The 24508-nt window shown below is 44.7% G+C and overlaps 1 protein-coding gene across 1 annotated transcript in view; it reads left to right on the forward strand.

Annotated features, from left to right (window-relative positions):
* Window positions 1-23529, forward strand: part of LOC117054208 (sodium- and chloride-dependent GABA transporter 2-like) — a 37893-nt gene extending 14364 nt beyond the window's left edge. Inside the window, exons 5-14 of the mRNA XM_033162785.1 lie at window positions 724-856; window positions 9767-9901; window positions 12480-12583; window positions 14236-14360; window positions 14793-14905; window positions 15835-15972; window positions 19404-19506; window positions 20356-20456; window positions 21667-21837; window positions 23052-23529. Of these exons, the coding sequence (XP_033018676.1) occupies window positions 724-856; window positions 9767-9901; window positions 12480-12583; window positions 14236-14360; window positions 14793-14905; window positions 15835-15972; window positions 19404-19506; window positions 20356-20456; window positions 21667-21837; window positions 23052-23171 (1243 nt within the window). The 3' untranslated portion in view covers window positions 23172-23529. The remainder of the gene's footprint in view (window positions 1-723; window positions 857-9766; window positions 9902-12479; window positions 12584-14235; window positions 14361-14792; window positions 14906-15834; window positions 15973-19403; window positions 19507-20355; window positions 20457-21666; window positions 21838-23051) is intronic.
* The last annotated feature ends 979 nt before the right edge of the window (window positions 23530-24508 follow it).

Genomic DNA, 24508 nt, shown 5'->3' on the forward strand with positions numbered 1-24508 from the left:
CATGACATCAGATGTTTGTCAGGTTCATGGCCCTGTCCACCTGTCAAAATTGACCTGTGGGGTGGCAGGAGATAGAGTTCTTGGCCACCGGGCCAGAACCCCCCCCCCTCACTCCTGCTCTTCATCAGCAAACAAAGAGCTATCACGTATATATGCCCTTGTTTCGAAGCAAATTACAATGAATTCCTTAATGGACACATGGAAAGGGAACTGCTCAATTTACTTGCTTGCTGTTACCTGTAGCAGTGCAAAGTCAGAATTGACCAGGGCTCCAAACCAAGGAAAGGACAGAGTGTGGGGACAGACCATGTATTGGGCATGCAGGTGTGCTCTAGGTTCAGCCCCTCCTCAGAAACCCTGATGATCAGTATGGGGACTTGCCAGAATAGGTTAAGTTTCTGTAAGTTTGCAGGCTACCAAAACATCAGGTTGGGGTTCCATAATCCAGTGGGGAATCTTTAGACTTGGGCGACAAAATAACTTGACTGGCCTTGAGTATCGCTCTTCATTTTGACCTGGCAGGTGTGGGGGTGAGGCTATTTGCTATTCCATCTCAGGCTGCAACATGGCTTGGAGTGGCCCAGCTCCTCCTGAGGTTCCCATGGCAACCTCCACGAGGGGGCACCATGTGCAAAACAGTATGTTCTGGGGGGAGTGGCCAGGCTGGGAGATGTTACAGAGTGCTCCCAGAAGAAATCAAGCCAGGCTCTGTTTCTTCCACAGGAGGAGAGTACTCAACATTTCTGATGGCATAGAGCACTTGGGAGGTGTGCGGTGGGAACTGGCTCTCTGTCTCCTGCTGGCCTGGATCATCTGCTACTTCTGCATCTGGAAAGGAGTCAAGTCCACAGGCAAGGTGGGCATATTTTATTTCTCTCTCTCGCTTCCCTCCATCACAATACAAACTACTTGTAGCCCTCTGCAGTTGATGGGCTTAACAACATGTTTACAGTACATTAATTACGTGGCTATTAGCCACATCAAGGGATTTAAATACACCACCCAGGAGAGGGTGGCATCAATTATACATGTGCAGGATGCCAAGTTATGGAAAGATTGCCACTCGTACCTATTTTTCCTGTGTGAGTGACAGGCAGTAATTCAACTTGGGCAGCTTTTCCTAGAATGCAGACATAAGAACAGAAGATGAGCTTGCTGGGTCATGCCAATGGCCTATATAGTCCAGCCTCCTCTTCTCGCAGTGACCAACTAGATTCCGCGAACAGAACCTGAGCACAAAGCACTCTTCTTGCCTGTGATTCCCAGCAACTGGTATTCAGAGGCATACTGCGTCAGGAACACAGCCATTGAAGCTGGTAGCCATTGGTAGCCCTGTCCTCCATGAATTTGTCCAGTCCTCTTTTGAATATATAAAGATATTGGGTGGCAGGAGGCAACGCCTGAACTGACTTGGCTGCTGAACAAAGCCAGCAATTAAAAGGCATGGAGCTTATCTCAGCAAAAAGTGGTGCTAACTGGGTCCTTGGAAGGGGGGGCTCTTTAGGATGTTTCCCACCCCCCATGGAAGGCTGCTATCATGCAACATTCATATGCAAGTGGAAGCTATGCCAGCTCTTTCATTGGACAGAGGTCATTGGAGTGGGAGCCCATGCACAACCCAGCTACTTACGCATTTAGTATTTAGTATACTTACAGGTATTTTGCCCTAAGAAAGTGCTTTATGCTCTACAGGAGAAAACACGCAGGCACCTCACAATGACCTCAGTGTTTTGCAGCCTTAGGAAAAGCCTAGTCTCTGCTGGTTTCCTGTGCCTCCATGTATGCAGTAATAGTTGGTTGTGTGCAATACTGGACTCATGGCAGACCATCACAGGTGCTCAAAATAGGAGGATGCAGCTGAGAACCAACATGGAAAAGGCTGCCCCCTCCCTGGTGTGTACTATGCATTAAGGTGATTACGAGTTGGCCTCTCAACCGTTCCATCTCGTCTGCCTCCACCTCAGTTTTCACAATATGTTGCTGTCATTTGGCTGTGCTCATTAGTGTGTTTTTAATACACTCCCCATAGCCATTCCCAGCCAGCTTTCTGTTTTCACTTCCATCTGTTCTTAAACTTCAAAATCATCTTCATGAGGTCTTTTCCCGATAAGGTGCAAACCACAGCGTGGTTATTAGGCCAGATGGAATCAACACATGCGTGGCAAAGGTTTCCGTATTCTTTTCCTCCGCTGCAAAATGAAATGAGAGTCTGCCTTGAGCCTTGACATTGTGATGAGAGACAGAGCGTTATCAGCAGGTTTCTACCAAGCTCCCCGCTGCAACAACACCCCCAATAATGAAATGGAAATTTGTTTGTTTGTTTGTTAAATGTATATCCTGCCCCTTCCTCCCAAAGGAGTCCAGGGTGACAAACAACAGCTGATGAAACACCAAAGACATCTTAAAAACAATTCCAATGCAGATGCAGACTGTGAACGTTCTCTGAATGTCTTGTTGGCAGATGAGGGTCTTCATGAGGTACCTTCAGGAGAGGGAATTCCAAGGGGCCTGATTCTCATACTGCATGGAAACAGTGCTTCTCCCCCCTGGCGCTATTGAATGTACCGGCACCTCCCCCCCTTTCAAATCTTGAAATAAGGTAAATAGAGGGTGGGGAGAGCAAGCAGGCAACCGTGACTAAAAGGAGGATTGCGAAAAGCTGGAGGCTGAGGTGGCGAGGAAAAGGAGGCCCTAGTTCAGAGCTGTAGTTGCTGCTCTCAGTCGACAGCTTGCACCATTCCCCCTCAGCTGCCCCACAATGGCGCTCTCTCCCCCCTAGACATGCCGCTATGCTGCTGCTGCCTTGTTGCACTGCCAGGGGACAGGCAAGTGTGAGCACCTCTTCCCTTCTGTGTTTGCTCGCTCTTTTCAGAAGGAGAAGGGGGAAGGCGGCAGGCTGGGTGGGTATGAAGAGCAGATGGGGCAAGGTAGCGGAGGGTAGGTTGAAGAACAGGGAGAGGGGGCACGCAAAGTGGGGCTTTAATTAATTGAGAGGGAATGGGAGACTGTGGGGAGGGAGGTTGGGGAAGAGGACCATGGTGAGCATCGGCACCATTTTTTCTAGAAAGAAAGCACTGTGTGGAACAGATCTCAAATGGAGTGGGAAGAGAGTTCCAGAAAGGCGTTGGAGGGCTGCCATGTGTGTGCTGTGTGCTGTACCTTGTTGCTCTTTGGGCATGGTAGAAGATGCTGCTCCATCTCCAGGCAGAGTCAGCTGCTAGTCTGGACAGCTTCCATACATAGAATCAGGGAGGAGATGCCATCTTGTGTTTTGCCTCAGGCAGCAAAATATATTGGGTTGGCCCTGCTTGGAATGTAGAAAAATAAGACCAAACATGCTGATGGATAACTGATGTAGTGAAAAAAAAAGAAAACCCCATGTCTTGTGAAGCATATGCTATGTGAAAGCAAAGCTGGCATGCGACACAGAAACTCTGAAGAGAAGATCTAAGAATGGAAACTGTGAAAGCGTGAAGTCTTCGGCACACATTCCCTGAATGGAGAGAGGCCGTTTACATTTTGCCTAGACACACTGCCCAGAGAACTTTGCTAAGGGGAGGCATGCAGACATTTAATAAGTAAAATAAGAAACTGTTTGTAACAAAAAAGTAACTCATAACTAACTAGAACAGATGTGGGTAATCTATGGCCCTCCTAGATGTTGTCGGATTATAACTCCCTTCAGGTCAGGCCAGATTAGTCCAATGGTCAGGGATGATGGAAGTTGTAGTCCTACAACTTTTATTGGGCCACCAGTCCCACAGCCTTCTATATGCAATGCCACAACGTGCCCTGGACTGAGCTATGGCCCTTCCCTATTCAGGAAAACCGAAACAGCAATTATAAATTTACCATTCAATGCTTAAATTGTCTACAATTCCATTTTGTTCCACATTCCCTCCCACTGCTAACATTTGTTGTCCAGTTTCTCCTTAACATTTCAGCTGTCTTGTTTCATTCTTGGGAGGAATCTCTGCGTTCATATTTTATGTCAATATAATAGAGTGCAAATGGATCTCCTTGTCTGGAATAATCTGGAAATAATCTAGGAATATCTCTTAAACTTCGGCTCATTAAGATAAACACTAAATTTGCATTGAGCTCCAAATGACAAAAAACAACCCTGGCTTGGCTTCTTTCCCAACACATGCTGGGCTCCTGTTGTGTGAGGAAATGAACATGATGAAAGTGTTCTCTTACAGCTTTGGAAGGCCCAAGAGGTCAAGGAAGGATTAAGGGAGGACAGGAAAAACACCCTTTCTAAAGGCATGTGCACAGGCGCTTATTCTGTGATCCCTGTAGCCCTCTTTCTTTGGGAAACATTGGTCTGTGTTATGACTACCTCTCTGTGGCTGATTCACAACCAGTGGCTATGGTTTTGAGGCCAGTGCTATTCAAAAGTGGTGGTCCATGAACCAGCGCTGGTTCGCAAGCCATCTGCTGCCTGTCTGCATTGGACTCTGTCATCACAGCCAAGGTTCAGTGGGATGCTTGAGGGACCAATACAGTACCGGTCCTTGGCATATTGGGGCAGGGTAAATTGCCGGTCCACCACATTAAATAGTTTGGGAAGCCCTGACGTAAGCACCTGGCTGTGATAGGAATATTCTGGGAGCAGAAGTGCTGGCCTTTTCCATGAATGCTTCCTGTGTTTTTAGTTTGGATTTATAAGAGCCAAACTAGATGTGATGCAACAGGTATATGATTCATAGAGGATAAGTCTGCCAATGTCTGTTAGTCATGACAAGTGGGATTGGACCTGCAACATTAATGTTGCAGTATAGAGTGCTCCTGCTGTTCAGGGTTCAAGCCAATAAGTTATGCCATCTTCTAGGGGATGCCTTTCTTTCCCGCGGCCGTTGGCTTTCTGGTTCTCTCCCCTACAACTAGCATTCCATGCATACACATGCCCAGTCCTCATTGGGTGGTCTCTGCAGTTTCATCAGACCTCCTGACACCTCCCTCTCGTCCATGGAGGGTGCCATTTTGGCTACATAAGGACCAGCACTCAGAGAGGATCGAGTTCAGTATTAGTATACATGACAGCTATAAGCAGCATGCAGGATTCAGAGGCACCTCTGAAATTACCAGTTGTTGAGGAATGACAGGAGCAGGCTATTACCCTTAGCTTTGCAAGCCCAGTCTATTTGCACCCCCCTTGTTGCTTTCAAGTCTTTTAAAAGAGTTGGGAGTTCTGATAATGGAGCTCCCACATAATGTTAAGTGTATCTGTCAGTTTTGGTTTCTCTCATTTCAAATTTTCCAGTCTTGAGTTCAGTTCTCTATATTTCCACATCACTTTGCATTTTCTTTTAAAAGACATTGTGAGAATTCAACACTGTATTTGTCCTAATACAGACAATTTTTTTGAATGCAATTTTGCCTAATAACACACATTTTTGCAATACATTTTCCCTTGATAATAATGGGGTTATTTCATGAATATGCACAACTTATCCTAATATTTACATTTTTGTATACGTAACTTGGCTGGAGAACTGCAAACAGAGGCCGAAGGCCCAGCAGACTGGGAATTTATCTTTGCCCTTAACACGGAGCCGAGTGTGGCTATTGGTCAGTTGGTCCCACGCCCAGGGTAATTCCAAACACTCTAATTCCTGTCGCCATTGGCCAATTTGGTGGCAGGAGGATGATCTGGCCTGCAATAGGCCGGTTCACAGAGGAGGCTTGGGGCCTGCCCACAAAACTGCCTGCCTGAGAAGGGGTGAATGGACTTCTCCCACATCCCAGAGACAGATATTAGTGTTTTGGAGAGGTGCCATCATTATCTGCGATGTGACTGCTGGCTTTTTCCATTCCACCAGAGCAGGAACTTCATGCACTGAGCAGATGCATAAACTTGTCAGTGCTACAGGAAACACAAAAGTTGATATTTTGTCCCCTTCAATGCCATGGATGGAATAATTTGGCACTGATGATGCATGGACCAGATCCAAACAAAATCATATCTGTTATAAAACAACGTGAGTCAAAGCACAACGTCTTTGATCGCAGTTGGCTTTTTCATAGTCAAGTCAGTGTGAACAGTGCTTTAAAAATGCCAGGGCAGGTTGGGGAGTGGGGAAGAGGTCACAACTAAGCCGAACATCTGCTATCGTTTCATTAAACCAACAATGGTTGGATTTTGGCCAGTCATTTACACTGGAGCAAATATTTTGCTGTTTTTAGGCACACAATCCCATCACAAATTCTTGTAGGAGCCAGGAAAAGGCTTTGTCATTGCAGCTAAGCAGGTGTGTGCCTGCCTGGTGCTCAGATGGGATTTGAAAGGTGCAGAGTCTGGGCATTGATGGAAAACTCCACTCCCTGCATGAGTTCACATACGCAGACCCTCCAAGTGTCCCTATTTTCCAGGGATGCCCCTGATTTAGAGAAGTCATCCTGGTTTCTGATTTGATCCCAGATTGTCCCACTTTTCCTTAGGATGTCCCTATTTTCATTGGAGAAATGTTGGAGGGTATGGAATTATCTGACCCTCGAGCCATCTGAAGGCAATCCTATATAGGGAAGTTTTTAAAAAATGTTTTATTATGTTTCTATATATGTTAGAAGCTGCCCAGTGTGGCTGGGGCAACCCAGTAAGATGTGTGGGATATAAATAGTAAAATTATTATTATGGAATGGGACGTCCCTATTTCCATCAGAGAAATGTTAGAGGGTATGCGTAACATGGAGGAAGAAGGTGTTTGTCCATGGGTTGGGGGGAACCAGTTCCGTAGGAGCACTGAGCAAGTCCCTTTCACCATGAGGAAAATTCATAATGAATAATTGGGCTAGGAATGAATGGTTCTGAGTATATGCAGGCAACATCTATAACAGTTTTATTCATGCTTTCAATTGCCCTGGCTCCCCCTCAAAGAATCAAGTGAATTGTAGTTTGATGAGAGCGCTGAATGTCTCTGTTAGGTAGCCCAAGAGCGCAAGCATACACACACACACACACACCACACACCAGAATTTGGGGAAGAAAAAATGACTAGGACACTGGTGTGGGTATACCTTCCATGTGGGCACTAGGTTTAAAGGATGGGTGTGTTTCGGCTCACATATTGTTTTGGAAAGTGATTTCATCTTTAAAATGCCAAACTGAAACAAATTTCTTTCCCCAACCCTAGATCTCAGTGAATTTGACTTCCACATGCCTTCATTATTATTATTATTATTTTAATAAGGAGACCAGGAGGAGAATTTTTGCTGTTGTTTCTGTCTGTATTCTACTGGGTGAGAGCATTAATGAGTCCTGCCTTGGTCTTTGGGGAGAAAGGTTCAGCTTAGAAGGGATTCGTGCTGTTTCTAGGTTACAAACTGCAAATCCAAATAAATATGAAAGCTGGTTGTTTTGCTGTTGACGTTGTATGTGTGTTTTTTTAAAGGAGAAATGCAGATGGCAAGGATTCTTCCTTACTTATTTTGCTTATTTGTTACATTTCCTCCAAGGAGCTTACAGAAGTGTAAATAAAAAGTTCCTCCCTCCCATTTTTTTTTTATCTTCACAACCACCCTGTGAGGTAGGTTCAGCTGAGAGAGTGTGACTGGGCCAAAATCCCCTCATGGCTGAGTAGGAACTTGAACCTGGATCTCCCCAGTCCTGCTCTCTGACCACTGCATCACACTAGTTCTTTCTCTCTTCAAACCCAGTTTTTATGTTCTAAGAAAGACATTAATTTGTGTTCTGTGATCAGTCACCACTGGAAGTTGTTAGGTTCTTATGTCTACTATTTGAGTGACAAACCTACAAGTAGGTTAAATGGCTGTGTGCTTTTTAAATTGTGCATCTGTTTGCCAGCCTGGGTTCCTTGGAGGAAGGGCGAGTTATTTAAATCAATCAATCAATCAATCAATCAATCAATCCTTGATCACCACAGCCTGTCGCATCTTCAGCATCCAACCATTCCTCCTGCCATCCTCCCTCTGAGTACTCCTCAGTGTCCCAGCACCAATCCCTGGGCTCTGAGCCTTCCTCCTCTGGGGCTTCCCTTGGGGGTTCCCCATCTGGTACCACTCCTGTTATCTAGGGACTCAGCTAGATTGGTAAAGAGAAAGCGATTGATATGTGTTGTATATGCGATATAACATTGTGCCACCTGATGGTGCTGTGGAGTCCCGTTTTTCTCTACCTGTTTCCCCTGTTTAAATTTACGACGCGTTTAACTGAAACGCTTCTTTGATGTGTCTAGATCCTGCCATGGATTCAGCTATACAGCTGCAAATAAGTGCAATATACAATGTGACGTTAGATGGCGATGATGAGCCCTATGGAAAATTCAATGTATTTTTAAAAAACATTTTTTTTAGGGGGGGGAGGAGAGGGAAAGCATTTTCAGAACGGTTTTTATATGTGTGTAGATTCCACTGTAGCCAGTCCCTGACATGCTGTGAGATCTGGACTCCCTGTGTCTAAATTCAAGTGCAAATATGTGAATAAACCATATTTCTTAAAGGTATGACAGCCTCTGCTGCATCTTCAAATCTCCAATGGTCTGTCTAGGGAAGCCTGCTGTGGCAGGCACTTCAACTTAGGTGACCCACAAACTCTGTTCCAGCCCTGTTGCTTAAATTCAGAAATAAGTAAGAGAAAAATTTCCACTTGGATTGTTTCCAGAACCAAATAAAGCAAGGCAGGGGGAACAGACTATGCTTTTGTTTTAGAGTCCTCATTGATATATTCAGTTTTCACCTGAACTGTTGTTTTTTTTTAGCTTGGATCTTAGCGATCTTGAGATGGAAAAAATATTGAACAAAAAGATTCGCCCAGAAGTTCAGAAACCTCCAATTCCTTCATTCAGCAATTAAGTTGGTGTCTTCAATTAAGTTAGTGGCAGTTAAAATGGTCAGGGTTGAGTGTTGGAGAATGGATTCAGTGCCCTTTGTTTTTATAAGCAGTTAAATGCTTGCTATAGTAGGAATGGAGAAATGGGCTAAAAATCCAACTGCGTTTATTTATTAATTGCTTGGATACATATTGCAATCAAGTGCTGCTGCAGTCATATATTCTATTAAATAATGTGTTCTGTATCCGTGTATATTCTCATGATCTTCATAGGGAATATTAATGTACCAGGAAATGACATTTCAGATCTGTGAGCTGCTACATGGAGATGTGGGGCAGCTGGAATAAGGAAAAATCCTCTAATATCTGGGTCATGCAGGATGTATTTGAGCCCTCCCAAGTCACCTTACCTTTCTGCATTCTCAATTTGTATTCTTAGCTGTCACTTCTATGTATTCTATTACACCTAGCTGAACAGCAGCGAAATTTGTAGAGTGACCTATTTGTTGTTATTTATTTCCTTTATATCCTACATTTTCCTTCAAGGCGCTCAAGAAGAGCTTTGCCCCTCTCCAGATTATCCTCACAGCAACCCTGTGGTTAAGGATAGACTGTGAGAGACAGTGACTGGCCCTGGGTCACCCAGTGAGCTTTGTGTCTGAGGAGGGATTTGAACCCTGGTCTCCCAGGTTCTAGTCCTGCATCCTAACCACTGTGCCACGTTTGCAGCTTTGACTTGAGGCCTGGATAAACAGAAGTGTCCAGCTGCGATGGCAAAGTCTCCACTGCAGTGAGCTTTCAGATGGAACACGTTCCTTCCTTTCTTCCACCATCCCACCCCATCCCTTATAACGTTTGAAGGCTAAGCAGGCTTTGCTGCAGGTTTACTCGAAGCTCCCGTCACCTGCCTGCCTAACCCAGCTGTTCTTTGCAGCAAACTGCTGATGCTGTGACTGTGTTTTGTCCTCTTGCCAGGTGGTGTACTTCACTGCTACGTTCCCATACCTCATGCTGGTAGTTCTGCTGATCAGGGGTGTCTCGCTTCCCGGGGCATCTAAAGGGGTCCTCTTCTACCTTTACCCAGACCTCACTCGGCTCAGCGATCCCCAGGTAAGCTGAGAGAAGCAAAGAGAGGCTTCCTTATCCTCACGTATCCCTTTTGCAAATCTCTCTTATTCCACCCCACCCACAACCTGCTTCCTTTATGTTTCTTTTTTCTTTGTCTCCTTTTAAGGGTGCTTCCAGACAGGTGTGAGTTGTGGGACTGGTGCTGCTCGTGTGTGCAAGTGGTTTGTAGCACCTGCTGCACCACTGGCATCAAAATGGCAGCCTTTAACCCCCTCCCCCCCGTTTAACCTGGATTTATCCTTTTTGCAGAAAATCTCATCAAAATTATTATTATTTTTTAAATAACCTTGCTGCCAATGACCCTTTTAGGAACATACCCATCTGACTTACACGGAACCAGACAAAAAGCAGAGGAGGGGGTGACCCCGATAGAGGTAACGAAAAAGGCAAAGTTGCGGGAACCCGATTAAGAACGATGTTGCTATAATAAATATGTGGAGCAATATGAGCCAAGGCCACTAAGTGCTAACAAACAAAGGCCGCTGTGTGAACAAAAACACTGCAATTTCCCAAACAATACAGAATATGTGGGCAATGAAACAATTCTGCAAAGAAAACAGGAGGAGAACTCCAGGGCTGAACCTCCATATTATTTTTTATTTCTTCAATAAATGGAGGATATGCATGGATGACAGCAATTAACCCGTTATTGCCTCAGTTTTTTTCTTTCTGGATTTTTCTCCCGCCCAAGGGAATCTCCTTGCTGCAGACCCTGTTGCAATTCTGTTATATGCTCCTGTGCAACAAAGGTGGTTGTGACTCCCAAATGAAGACTTTTCATTCATCAAGCAGGGCTGGAAATCCAGCTTTTATGCATTCAGCTCTACAAGCCCCCACCCATGGGACTCTTGCAAATGCTCCCCCCTCCTCGCCTCTCCTTTTCCCCTCAGTCACCAACGCTCATTCATTCCACTTTGCCTGGCTGAAAAGTTCCTTGCCCAACTGCCCTCTTTTAATTTCTTCAAGACAAGTTCCTCCATGTCAAATCCCAGTTCCAGCTGAGCTGCTGTACCAGCATTTTTGTGTGGAGGAGGTGTCTACAAAGGAGATTAAGGGGGTGCCTGCGGGGGGGGGGGAGGTCAGCAAAACCCTTTGTAACCCCTTTAAACCCTTCCCAGGCCAGCCTGGAAGCTTTATTTTGACAGCATCAGTAGAGAAGTGCTATTCCTGGAGGATAAGGCAATCAATGGCTACCAGCAATAATGGCTGTATTCTGCTTTCACTGCTGAAGGCACACTCCTCAAAATTATTCTCTGAATTTCAAAGGAGAAATGGTTACCCAGACATTCTTTTCATGTTTCAATATTTTTTTCCTGAAAATTCTCTGAATACTTGGCCACTGTATTAGATTCCGACTGTTGAAAATTTTGCAATATCTGATAATTCACGCAAAGGGATATTGAGTATTTAGCAGTATTGATGGCGGATGGTGTACCACAGTTGTTTTCAAGCCTGTTACATTCAGTAAGCACAGCGGCTGGGATGACACCTGGGGCGGACCGCCCCCCACCCACCCCTTCCTACACCCCTGAGTGAGCACTTTCCAAGTCAACACGTGCCAAATGCATGTCTGCTGCAATGTTCTTGCACACCACAGAGGATTTTAGGATATGTTCCAGGCTGCGTGTTGCCTGCATTTGCATGTTGATATTTCAGCTTAATCGGCTGAGATGTGGATGGGCATCATGCGCCCACATGCATCCCTTTGCTGTCACTGTGATCTCTCCTTTGCATGAACCAGGAAAGGTTCCTTCAGCCACAGTTTCCTGTAACATGCAAATTGAGAAACTAGGGCAAATGGCTTCTAAGCAAAGGAGAATATGAAGCCATGCTTTAAAGTGGGCTTGCAGATATTGGTTTATTTGGCAGGCATTCACTATAATTCTGGGTTCAAATGTAATGAAAAGCTGTAGTTAATTATGGCTTCCTGGCTTATATAATACCTTCCAACTTTTTCTGATGCAAAACCGGGACTCACGTCTTTTGGGTGAGTCACGTGAACTGCACTTTGCTCCTGCCCTGAAAAATGTGCTTTTTTGGAAGGGTGTGTGTGTGAGATTGTGGCCCTGGGAAAAGTGCAATGCTTCTTCATGAAACCATTGTAGACACCTGGGATTCACCACACAAACAGTTTTGTAATCAGAGCGAAACTGGCTTTGTGGAAACCACATCAAATCGCAGTATTTCAGAAGAAGCCAGAGGATTGAGAGTAATTGTGGATAACGTCATGTTTACATGGATTCAAAGGTTGGCGTGAAAATGGACTAAAGCCAGACGAAAGGGTAATGTGTACAAACCCTAAGTGACAGGTAGACCTCACTTGACACAACAGCAAGCAGATCAGCTTCCCTTTTTGTTACCTACTTAATTTTACTGTTAGGGAAGGGGGACAGAAAAGGATTTTCTTTTGGGGAGATAAATTGCCTCTTGAAACTGTAGGCTGAGGTGTTTTCTCTAGTGGAGTTATTCACAAATAAGTCCCATCCACTGTCTTTCAAGTGGCAAAGCTTCCTTGAGGTGATGCTCATTCCACTTTGCTATGTTTTTCTGTTGCTTACAGGTATGGATGGATGCAGGCACTCAGATCTTCTTCTCTTATGCCATTTGCCTGGGATGCCTGACAGCTTTGGGCAGCTACAACAAGTATCACAACAACTGCTTCAGGTAACTGAATGTGAGTCCACCATGCAAAGTCCTGCCCTTTCCACTTCTTGTTGTTTTCTTTCTGAAGCTTCAGTATACTTTCTGCATAGCAGCAGAACTTTACTGGATTAAAATAATCCCTGCACTGATCCTGTGTGTTGTGTTTCTCAAATTTCCTGTATTTTCCAAATGAGTTTTTAAATTTGTTCGTTTTCCGGAAACTAAAAGGTGAGCCATCTGTTCCAAGAAACACAAGGCTTCCACCAAAAATGGATCTTCCATATCAAGTTGTCCCCTTCCAGCCCTCTGTAAAATGTAGCAAAATGTAACCCACTTTTTCACATTGGTTGGTTCCACACAACTAACATAATCTGAGATTGCCATCCTTCACTCACTCACTCACTCACTCACTCACTCACTCACTTTTTACAGAAAATCCAGACAATGTCATTGCCAGCATTTAATTCCCTCCTTTTCATCCTGTGTCCCCCCCCGACCTAATTTGTGACAATTCTTTAATTTACATTTTAAATGTAAAAGAAAATTATCACTGGCAAAAAGTGAACTGAGGTTTTTTTTTGGAGTTACTGTGCCTTTAGTTACAAGCTTACTCCTTGCATCTTCTCCCTCCTCTGTTCCTTCCTATTTCTTGTGGCAGCAACTACGCATTTAAAACATCTAACAATAATTATGAAGGAATAAATGAGGCAGAAACTGCAAAGAGCAAGCTACTAATTAAAAGCACAGTAACCCTGAAAAACTTCAATACACTTTGCCAGCTACAGCTGTCTTTTAAGTTTAAAATGTAAATTACTATTTTTTAAACTGCATTGCACTCATCCTGTTTCCTGCATGGGGTAGAGATGGGGCTTTAATTACAAAAAATAAAAGAAATACAAAACGGTAGAAAACCAGTAATTAAATCTACTTTCCCTTCCATCAGGTAGAACAGGAAATGAGTAACTAAGCTACAATTAAGAGGCTATTCATCAGTAAATTTAAAACCATGGAGAGACCTGGTCTGAACAAAGACATTGGACTTCTGTTTCAGTGTATCTGAAGAAGTGTGCATGCACACGAAAGCTCATACCAAGAACAAACTCAGTTGGTCTCTAAGGTGCTACTGGAAAGAATTTTCTATTTTGTTTCGACTATGGCAGACCAACATGGCTACCCACCTGTAATTGGATTCTTATTCATTATACATGACAAAGCAATCTTTAGCCATCTCACCCCTTGCTTTTTCCTGTAAGATCAATTGCAGTCGTCAACAGTCGTCAACAGGTTTTCCACACCTATCAGCCAATCAACCCATTCCCACCACCCTTCTGAGTAATACCCCTCCCCACTCTCTCACTATATATTAGGGTCTGGTGACTTTGTTTCAGTGTATCTGAAGAACTGTGCATGCACACGAAAGCTCATACCAAGAACAAACTTAGTTGGTCTCTAAGGTGCTACTGGAAGGAATTTTTTATTTTTTATTTTGTTTTGATTATGGCAGACCAACATGGCTACCTACCTGTAACTGGAACATCTTCATTTGATTACTTCAGTCTTGTTGGCTACTGATGGTGCTTATCATTTGATTGGCTGCCCGCCTTTATAAATGTTTCATTCTCACTAGACGTATGGTTTGTTTTGTTGCTCTGACATTCTCCTGTTCTTCCTAGGGACTGCATTGCTCTGTGTTTTTTGAACAGTGGGACAAGTTTTGTGGCTGGTGTTGCAATCTTTTCCATCTTGGGCTTTATGGCGCAGGAGCAGGGGGTGCCTATTTCTGAGGTAGCTGAGTCGGGTGAGTGGTTTATGCATGTGAGCTTGTGCGCAGAAAAGTAGCATTATGATAATCAGCATCCTAGAATGTTGTATGTGACTGTGCTTTTTTTGGGGGGGGGGCAACGTGCCTTGATTCTATAATGGGAGAGCCAAATCAGACTGGAAACCCTTTTCCCTTTTCCCTTTTCCCTTCTCTTCTAGCAGTGCTCACAGCTTTACTTGCTGCTGAAGATGGTACCCAACACCTCAGCACCCCCCTTTTTTATTAATACTGTGCGTGGCAGTGCACAAAGGCCAGGAAAGAGGCTGGACTTCCCTGCCCTATAAATATAATTTGGCGAATGTGGCTTACCTTTTGTCATTGTTCTCGCTGCCTGCCTGGTGTTCATAACACCTCTTCACAAAATTCTCTGATTCCAGCACACCTCGCTTAGCAAATTTCTCTTGACAGGGCCTGGATTGGCATTCATAGCATACCCACGGGCTGTCGTCATGCTGCCTTTCTCACCACTATGGGCCTGCTTCTTCTTCATCATGGTGGTTCTGCTGGGACTGGACAGCCAGGTAACAATGCCTTGAGTGGGTAGGTTCAGCCAAGAACTTAACCTCTCACTTGGGAGGCAGAAGACAGCTTGCTTTGTTTCATTGTGGGTGATAACAACTTCACGTTGAGGAAAGGGGCCTTGGACAGACCTAACAGGGCATGAAATACATTTTTTCCTGCCTGATTAGATGTGTCTTGGTGTGCTTACCCAACTCATCATCTGCCAGGGAAGGTGCAGGAGGCTGGAATCTGGTTGTCTGAAGGAGAACTTTTAATGTTACCTTCAATTAATTCATTACTTGGGTGAGCAGCCAATGTTGAGGGGGAAAATGCTGTTAATTTTGGTTGGTCTCAGGACTAGAATGAAGCTTTGGGGACCCGGTCTGCTTACGTCTTAAGGTGTGGCAAGCATTAAGGTAAAGGTAAAGGGACCCCTGACCATTAGATCCAGTTGCGGACGACTCTGGGGTTGCGGCGCTCATCTTGCTTTATTGACCGAGGGAGCTGGCCTACAGCTTCCGGGTCATGTGGCCAGCATGACTAAGCCGCCTCTGGCGAACCAGAGCAGTGCATGGAAACGCCGTTTACCTTCCCACCGGAGCGGTACCTATTTATCTACTTGCACTTTGACGACTTGACCTGCTTTTGAACTTCTGGGTTGGCAGGAGCAAGGACCGAGCAATGGGAGCTAACCCCATCGCAGGGATTCAAAGCACTGACCTTCTGATCGACAAGCCCTAGGCTCTGTGGTTTAACCCACAATGCCACCCGCATCCCTTGTGGCAAGCATTAGAAACCCTCAAATTCATCTCCAGCTCAGAATTGCTATGGCTGTGTTGTGTTCAATACTTTGTGGAGAACTTGCTGAGTTGAATGATAAGGGAGAATCTAAATTGGGTGATCTTCTGTGATAGGAAATTGCTGATGGGTGCCTAAATTATCTCCCTAGTTTGTCTGTGTGGAGAGCCTGGTGACGGCCCTAGTTGACATGTATCCTGGAATCTTCCGGAAAAAGAACCGCAGAGAAATGCTAATCCTTATTGTGTCCATCCTCTCATACCTCGTGGGACTGGTCATGATCACAGAGGTATCGGAACCTACATTTCCTTTGCTTATATAGCTTCTGCATAAAAAGGGAGGGAAAAGGGGTTTGTTGTTGTTGCAAATACAACACACTCGTTTTAGCCCCATTGGTGCCAGTGGCACTAAAACGAACAAGTTGCTCTACTTCCCCCTCGAGACACCCCTCAGAGGACCCTGTGGTCTCCCACTTCATAATGGGAGGAGTGCCCTGTTGAGGCAAGGAGCTGCCAGGGAGACTCAAGCAGAATTTGAGCAGGGGTGGGGAACCTTTGACCCTCCAGATGTTGCTGGACTACAGTCCCCATCATCCTTCACCACTGGCAATGCTTGCTGAGACTGAGAGGAGTTGAAGCATCTGGAGGGCCAAAGGTTCACCACCCCTGGATGAAGAGGCAACAAACTGGGGCTCTGCCTTTAACTGATCACCAGCACTTTATCAGTTGGTTTGAGTAATCAATCAACATTGCAGCCTGGGTTTTCATAGACAGCCAACTATCTAATCATGAAATGTAGCATAGGAGCCAATTCCTATGGGCCGAGGGGTGTTTGCCCCCACCAATAAAATGTTTGAGGGGGCTGCCCCCCCAAGCTGATGGGCATTGCCATTCAAATGGTTGCATGCACCATGTCATGTGATCAATTATGCTTGGCGGGTCTTACCTGCCCCCCCATATTTTATTCAAGTTGGCACCCCTAAAAGGTAGCCACATTTAAGAAAGTATCCTACTATCTGCTAGATAATGTATCATCACAGTTGGGTTCCTTGTTATGGTGGATATCCCCCTCCTAATGCTGGATAATTTTGAAGATTTTTTTTGGAAGATTTAAGAAAAACATACAATAATCAGCACCTTTCATGAAATATATATAAAAAATGCAATTTTGCTGTCTCGGTTATGCATAATTTGTTCTCTGTTGATATATGCACATTGCCTAGAAACATCAACAATTAATAACCACAAATTTAATAGCAAACAATCCAGAACAGAAAGCATAATGGAATGACTAAAATATTATTTGCTGAGATACAGGCCTAATACCTTTAGTCTTCTGGAAAACAGGACTTGCATGTTCATGCTCAAGCCTACTTTTTCTTAGACTTCTGATATTAATGTCTAGAAACTATGTGAAAGTGTGTGAACTGCAGGTCCACTGTTGTGTTGTGAATGATCAGGAATTGCCTTCCTGGTCATGCCCAATGGCAGGAGTGGGAAACCTCAGACCTTGGGGCTGAATATAACTCTCCAAGCCTCTCTAGCTGACCTTCAGGACCAGGCCATGCACACCTCCCTGGCTTCACCTGTCCCTGTTCCTGCCTTGCACTCTCCTTGAGTGGTTTTGCTTGGCTTGGAGGTGTCCTTGAGCTCTGACAATGCATCTTGCTTCCTTGAATGGAGGAGAGAGAGGTGTCTGAGAAGAAGAAGAGTTTGGATTTGATATCCCGCTTTTCACTACCCGAAGGAGTCTCAAAGCGGCTAACATTCTCCTTTCCCTTCCTCCCCCACAACAAACACTCTGTGAGGTGAGTGGGGCTGAGAGACTTCAGAGAAGTGTGACTAGCCCAAGGTCACCCAGCAGTTGCATGTGGAGGAGCGGAGACGCGAACCCGGTTCCCCAGATTACGAGTCTACCACTCTTAACCACTACACCACACTGGCTCACGGCATAAGACTAACTTTTACATTAATTGCTCGGCCCACTTTAGCCCTGCTTGCCACTGGCATGTGGTCCTTAGAAGTTGGCCCCAAAGAGAATGTGGCCCTTAGACTGAAATAGGTTACCCCACACCCACCTACCCTATGGGCTTCTGAAGGCTGATAAAGTGCCTTTTGGATGGAGATGAACAGCTGCCACACAGTGCATGGACATCTGTGCAGCGGAGCTCCCTCTTTTCCAGCTTTCTACAGAGGCATGAAATGACACAAGAGTTTTTGTAGCTCGTCCTCCTGGATACCTTGGATTCCTAGTTTCTCGCCATGTGGAGGCTTAAATATAGGCCTGCTGCATACTTCTGCATTCCCAGACTATAACTTATCGTCTCTTTTCTGTCTCGTGGTAACAAGAGGCTGAAAGGAGAACATTGCTAAGATAGCATTCCAGAGACATTGGCTTTCCATCATGATGTGGCGTATTTAAGGAATAGTCCCTGGGGTTGGACTTTTACAATAAATTGCTTATTATCCATCTTGGACCCTGCTCCCCACAACATGCACACCAGTTGCTGCGTAGAGTACTTAACATTAAATAGTGCAATATATATAAACAACCACTAGGGCCTTTGTTATGCTACAACTTATTATTATTATATGAGCTTTGCAGAGAGGGGAATTCAGAGTTGATATTGGAGCAACAGCGGTTTCCCCTAAATTCGGATATTTTTTTGGCAGGAGCGAAGAAGGAAAAAGCAACAGGAATCTGGAGGGAGAAGATGGAGTCCACTGCCAATATAAGATACATTGACAGGATCTCCAAATTCCAAATAATGGCCCACTGGATGATAAATATCTCTGCTTAATAAGCTAGGATGTGGACCATTGTAGAATCATAGAACTGTAGTGTTGGAAGGGACCCCGAGGGTCATCTGGTCCAACTCCCTGCAATGCAGGAATCCTGCCCACAGCTGTCCCTTGAACCACCAACCTTCTGGTTAACAGAAGGTTGCACTAACCCATTGCACCACAGGCTCTTTTTGCAGTCACTTTGATTTTCCCTTTGCATGAGTAAGCCAGGATACAGTTAACCACAGTTTCCCATTGCGTCTGAACTAGAAACTGTGGTCAATGACTTCCAAACAAGCCAGAATCTGGTAGCCAATTTTAAATCATGGCTTCATGTTCTGATTTTGTTTGGATGCCATTACCCATTGTTTCTTGGTTTTGATGTAATTTTTGTCTATCCGCATGTGTAAAGGGAGACTGTATTGAAATGCCAAGTTGAGATAATGCCAAGTTGAGATAAGATAATTTCCCAAACTGATATTTGGAGAGGAGGTTTCTAGATAAGAGAAAGTTATACTATACAGTGGTACCTTGGTCCTCAAACTTAATCCATTCTGGGAGTCCGTTCGACCCCAAAAAACATTCAGAAACCAAGGTGTGGCTTCCGATTGGCTGCAGGAGCTTCCTGCACTCAAGCGGAAGCTGCGTCGGATGTTCGGAGTCCGAAAAACGTTTGCAAACCGGAACACTTACTTCTGAGTTTGCAGTGTTCGGGAGCTGATTTGTTCAGGAGCCAAGCCGTTTGAGTACCAAGGTAACACTGTACTGAAAATCAGATCAGTAGAACATTATACTATATTGAAAAGTAGATCAATATTAGAAGACTTCATGCTATCGCTGGTTGCTTGTGAAGAGAAGCTCTGTGCACTAACTACAACCCTTGGCTTTCTCTCCTCTCTTTCTCTCCTTCTTTCTGCATCCTTACTCCCCTTCTTAGGGTGGGATGTATGTCTTCCAACTGTTTGACTACTATGCTGCTAGTGGGATGTGCCTGCTCTTTGTCGCCATTTTTGAAACCCTGTGCATTGGATGGGTATATGGTAAGTGCAAATGTGATGGAAAAACGTGCCACTGTTTTAAGAGCACATCTCTATCGTTTCTGAAGCAGGCATTAAAACCACCAGATGAGGGGCTTCCCCAGATGTCATTTTTAACACACATTAATGATTTGTGCTCACGATACTAATGGGGTGGTTGGAAGTGATGCCTCGTTCAATATCGTTTGTACCCGCAAAGGTTCTGAGGTGGTCGCATTGCTTCATTTGCAGTCAGTGCACATCTCATAACTTCCTGCTGAAATCTCATAACTTTTTATATCACAAGTGCATAAGCTGGTCTCCGACCGTAAAAATAATTTTCATTTTTTTTATCACAAGTACCTTGGTTTATTTTCGTCCTGCTTTTGTTGCACTGTAGCCCCTCCAGGTAGCAACAACTTGGTAGGATCGGTCAAATATTGCAGAACAACGCTAAAACAGGATAAATCCGCCACTAGTGCACTATTATTTTTAATGTTTGACGTTTTATTATGTTTTTATATTTTGCTGAAAGCTGCCCAGAGTGGCTGGAGAAACCCAGCCAAATGGGTGTGGAATAATGATAATAATGATAATAATAATGATAAAAATAAATGAATAAATAAATAAATAAATAACATCAAGAGCATGTTGCAGAATATGCCTGCAATAATACTGAAGGGGCCCTAGAAAAACTCCTAGTGAATGAAGCACCTTGATGTCACTTCTCTGGCCTACCCTATATTGCCTTACTGTCCAGAGAAGTTGCCAATCATTGCTTTGATACCTTAAACAGGTGCTGCTAGCCTTTCCTTCTCCCCTCCGTATGTTTCTAGCAGACTGCTTTCCCTCTCTTCTTTTTCCTTTTCACAGGCGCTGACCGTTTCTATGATAACATCGAAGACATGATTGGCTACCGGCCATGGGCTGTCATCAAATACTGTTGGCTATTCATCACTCCAGCTGTCTGCCTGGTGAGTTAGACATCCCAGTCATTTGATCGGGAGGCACAACAGGAAAGAGTGTGCTTGGGCAAATGGGCAGTGGTCAGTGATTTTTCCAAAATGGGGGTACAGATAGTCTTTATCTTTGCTCTACTGTACTGCAGTGTGTGGTTCCTCAAGGAACTGGGGGATAATGATAGTATTCTGCATAAGTGGAAACAGACAGAATCCAGAAGAAGTTAAGGTTGCTTAAATCCAAAACTGGATGCAGGTTGGTTCATGTCCCATAGTTCAACATCCTGACAGTTATGGGACTGGCCCTTTCCCACGTCTACTGTTGCATGTTTATGCTGGAGTTATACTAGTTTAATTCTGACGGAGGTGGGTAATAAATGGGGCAGAAGTTGATAGCCAGGTTCTGTTACCCAAAATGCAATGTGTGGTCAAATATTGCATTGTGGGTAATCGGCCATGGCAGGTGACTGTAGCAGATTGGAATCAAAAGTGCTGCCACTCACCAGAAGAAAACGGGCCCTTCTGAGCCCCAGGGGCCTCATCCAGTGCCTGACCACACCAACCCCTGACAATGGGCCCGGGAAGATATTTGATTGTGGATCACCAAGGCCAGCCTATACTATTGGGCAGAGTTCCAGCTAATTTTTGGGTGCCAGTCAGCTAATTTTTGGGTGTCAAGAAAAGGCAGCAAATGCTTGGTTATTTAATGGATGGTGATAATGATACTTCAACTGCTATGGGAGAGGTGCTTGTGAGATTATTTTGGGGGGGCCTCAGGTGCCAAAATAGCTTGGCCAGCCATGAGTATTATGACTGGGGAAGTGGGGAGTGGCATTTGCTGCTTTGCCTGAGGCAGCAAAACATATTGGGCTGTCCCTGCACATCTCACCTAGTTTGGCCCTGATGGTATCTGTATGCTGCGGGTAGCCAACAAGATGTGGTTGGACTCTGAGACCCTTCTTCCCCAGCCAGCTGTAGTTCAACAACATCTGGAAACTAACCACATTGCCTACCCCCCTCTCTCTCTCTCTGTGTGTGTGTGTGTGTGTGTGTGTGTGTGTGTTGGGTCATCAGGAGAAATACTTCCTTGGGCAGAACTCAGAAATCTTGGTCAGGGAACTTCTCATTGTGTCATAGACCGTTTTGCTCTGGCCATGAAGTAAGCAACATGACTTAGTGTCGGATGGTGTGCTTAACCCTCCCCCCTCTCCCCTCCTCTCCCCAGGCTACATTTCTCTTTTCTCTCATTAAATACGCCCCACTGACATACAACAAGAAATACGTGTACCCGTGGTGGGGAGACACATTGGGCTGGCTGCTGGGACTCTCATCCATGATCTGCATCCCGCTCTGGATTGTCTATAAACTTTCCACCATCAAGGGCTCCCTGAGAGAGGTGAGGTTGACGTTGTGTTTAAGAACTGGACTTTGAGAGGCTGCTTGGGCGAGGGAGTCTTGCTGGCTACCCAGCCCTATTGACACTGTGCACTTTGGAGGCAGGCTTGTTGTGTTGCAAAAGTAATTAACGGGGACACTGCACTAATTTTTGCCAAGGATCATTCAGTTACTGGCAAGAAGAGTTCGCGGCTTTATTGAGCTCAGCTTGGCTCGAGGGCTAGGCAGATGAAAACTGCCTTCCTGTGAGCTTGTTATTGACCGCACAGCATTTTAAAAATGTCACCAATTGAGAGCTTCGCTTTTCATTGCTCTGTGGCTCCCCCCCCCACTCTGCTTATTGACTTCCAGACAAAACACTTCATGTATTTCCTGTGTGATATTTTAAATTTGTTTTCCACTATTCAGAGCTATTGAAGAAGTTGCAGTATCGTGAAAGCAGTGTGGGGTGATTGCCACCCCCCCACTGCAGTTAGAGCTGTGCCTTCTTAGATCCATTTCAAGTTTCTTTCTCTACTAATTCATAGCAAGTTTCAAAAGCCTTATTCAGTATTAAATTACACAATACAACAGTATTCTCAGCCCATGCTGCTTTGTTTTATTTCTTCTTTTCTACATGTTATGATTCCTAGTAATGGTGATTGATTGATTGATTAATAAATGTTGATTATATGTTGATATTTCTTGACTTTATTTCAGTACCGTTCCTAATAATTTGGAATGGCGTTCACAATTATGGGACCTGATATTGATAGACAAACTGACAGCGTATGTGTGGGAATGGGCAAAAAAATCCAAAGCCCCCCCCAATTTGGCATGACTTTATCACCTATGCAACACTGAATGAGCATGAGCACAGAACACTGCCACCACACAGAGTCCTTTGGAACAATACATTTATTTGATAAAAATGTCAAGTTGCACTTGTTTCATTTTTTCATTGCTTTACTTTTAATTTCTGCAGGGCAAGGGGAGGATGGAGGAGGGAGGGCTTTTTGTTTCTTCTGAATTAAAAAATAATAACAAGAAAAAGTTGGAGAAGTTGGAGTTGGCGACAAATTTATAAGCTCATCAGGGGGTTAATGAACTCAGGAAACCCTGATCTCGATTGGGCAATAGCCTGACTTAGGATAGAGCAGCTTCTAGTGTGTGTGTGTGTGTCTTAGAGTAATAATCTTCCTTCCATTTTCTCTTCCTACCCACTTGGTTTTTCAGAGATTCCATCAACTTGTCTGCCCAGATGAAGACTTGCCCCAAGGCATGTGCCCAAGACAGTCTTTTCCAGCCTCCAAAACTAGGCTCTTGATGCTGACTGAGTTGGATTCTCACTGTTAGAGGGAAGCAAGCCCCTTCTGCATTGGACAATCCTGGACTTTGCCTATGGCCAAGGAGAGAGGGACCCAGGAGCTGATTTCCCCTTCCCCCCTTCCAAAGGATCCGTGGCGGCTGCTAGGGAAAGAGAGTTCTCCCAAGACGTTGTGGTGGAAGCTGATGCAGCTTCATCTTTTCTCTGGGGGCCACAACCACAGGAGATGGTTCAAACCAAAATGTTACTCCTGTGAGATCTCGCAGGAGCGGGACTGGAAGGACAGAAGCCTGGGATGGAAATACTTAACACCGTCACAGAAGCATTTTATCTTGCATGGGTTTTAGGGAGCTTCCCATTCCATCTATAAAATCATTGTTCTTTCCACATATTTGTGATGTGCATTATTGTCTATTAAAGTGGTCGGTGGTCGGCTGCTCAAGGCTTTGCACCATTTCCAACTTGTAGGGACATTTGGCTTGGGACACAAGTACAGTATTCTGGTGCATGCATTGGGCTTTTACCTTGTTGCCGCAGGATTTTGTCCCCTTTCCCTTTTATGTTTAAGGCCCAAACTGTGCACAGCATCAACAGGAACTCCTTTCCTCATAGGCTGAAAGTAGCTCTTTTGGGAGGTGGAAGCAGTCATCATAACCACGGCAGGGAGGTGTGATTTTAAAAAAATCCAATGGCTGGCCCCATTTCTTCTGACCCCCCAAAGCTGCTGCTTTTATTACTATTACAGCCGTACCTTAGTTTTTGAACAGAATGGGTTCTGGAAGTCCGTTTGATTTCCAAAACGTTTGGAAACCGAGGCGTGGCTTCCGATTGGCTGCAGGAGTGTCCTGCAGCCAATCAGAAGCTGTGCCGGACGTTCAGCTTCTGAGGCAAAGTTCGCAAACCAGAACACCTACTTCCAGGTTTGCGACGTTCGAGTTTCAAGTTGTTTGTGAACTAAGCTGTTCGAAAACCAAGGTACAACTGTATTACTATTATTATAATTATCTCTGCATGTTCATTCCTTACATGCAATGAGCCTCATTTGTAGCTTGACCCTTAAGGCCTTTCGCAAGAAAGCATGTAGAGAACTTGGCTAGGAAAGTGCTCTTCAATTCCCCCCTTTCTGGCAGCACAGACAAATAGGAGCACAGGCAAATACGGGACACCCTATCTGTTCTGAGTCCTTTCCAGGGTCAAACTGAGGTAGGAGAACTGGGAGTGTAAGGGACACTTGTTTTTTTTGGTTGTTTTTAGTAAGATGATGAATGGGTGAATAAATGCCTGCAGAGTTTTGAAACTAAAAAAGAAAAAGAAAAAAAGGGCAAATGGACCACTAGAAGCATGGAGTGGTGGAGAGAGGGTAACA

Source organism: Lacerta agilis, chromosome 10 (genome assembly GCF_009819535.1).
Source record: "Lacerta agilis isolate rLacAgi1 chromosome 10, rLacAgi1.pri, whole genome shotgun sequence".
Taxonomy (NCBI): Eukaryota; Metazoa; Chordata; class Lepidosauria; order Squamata; family Lacertidae; genus Lacerta; species Lacerta agilis.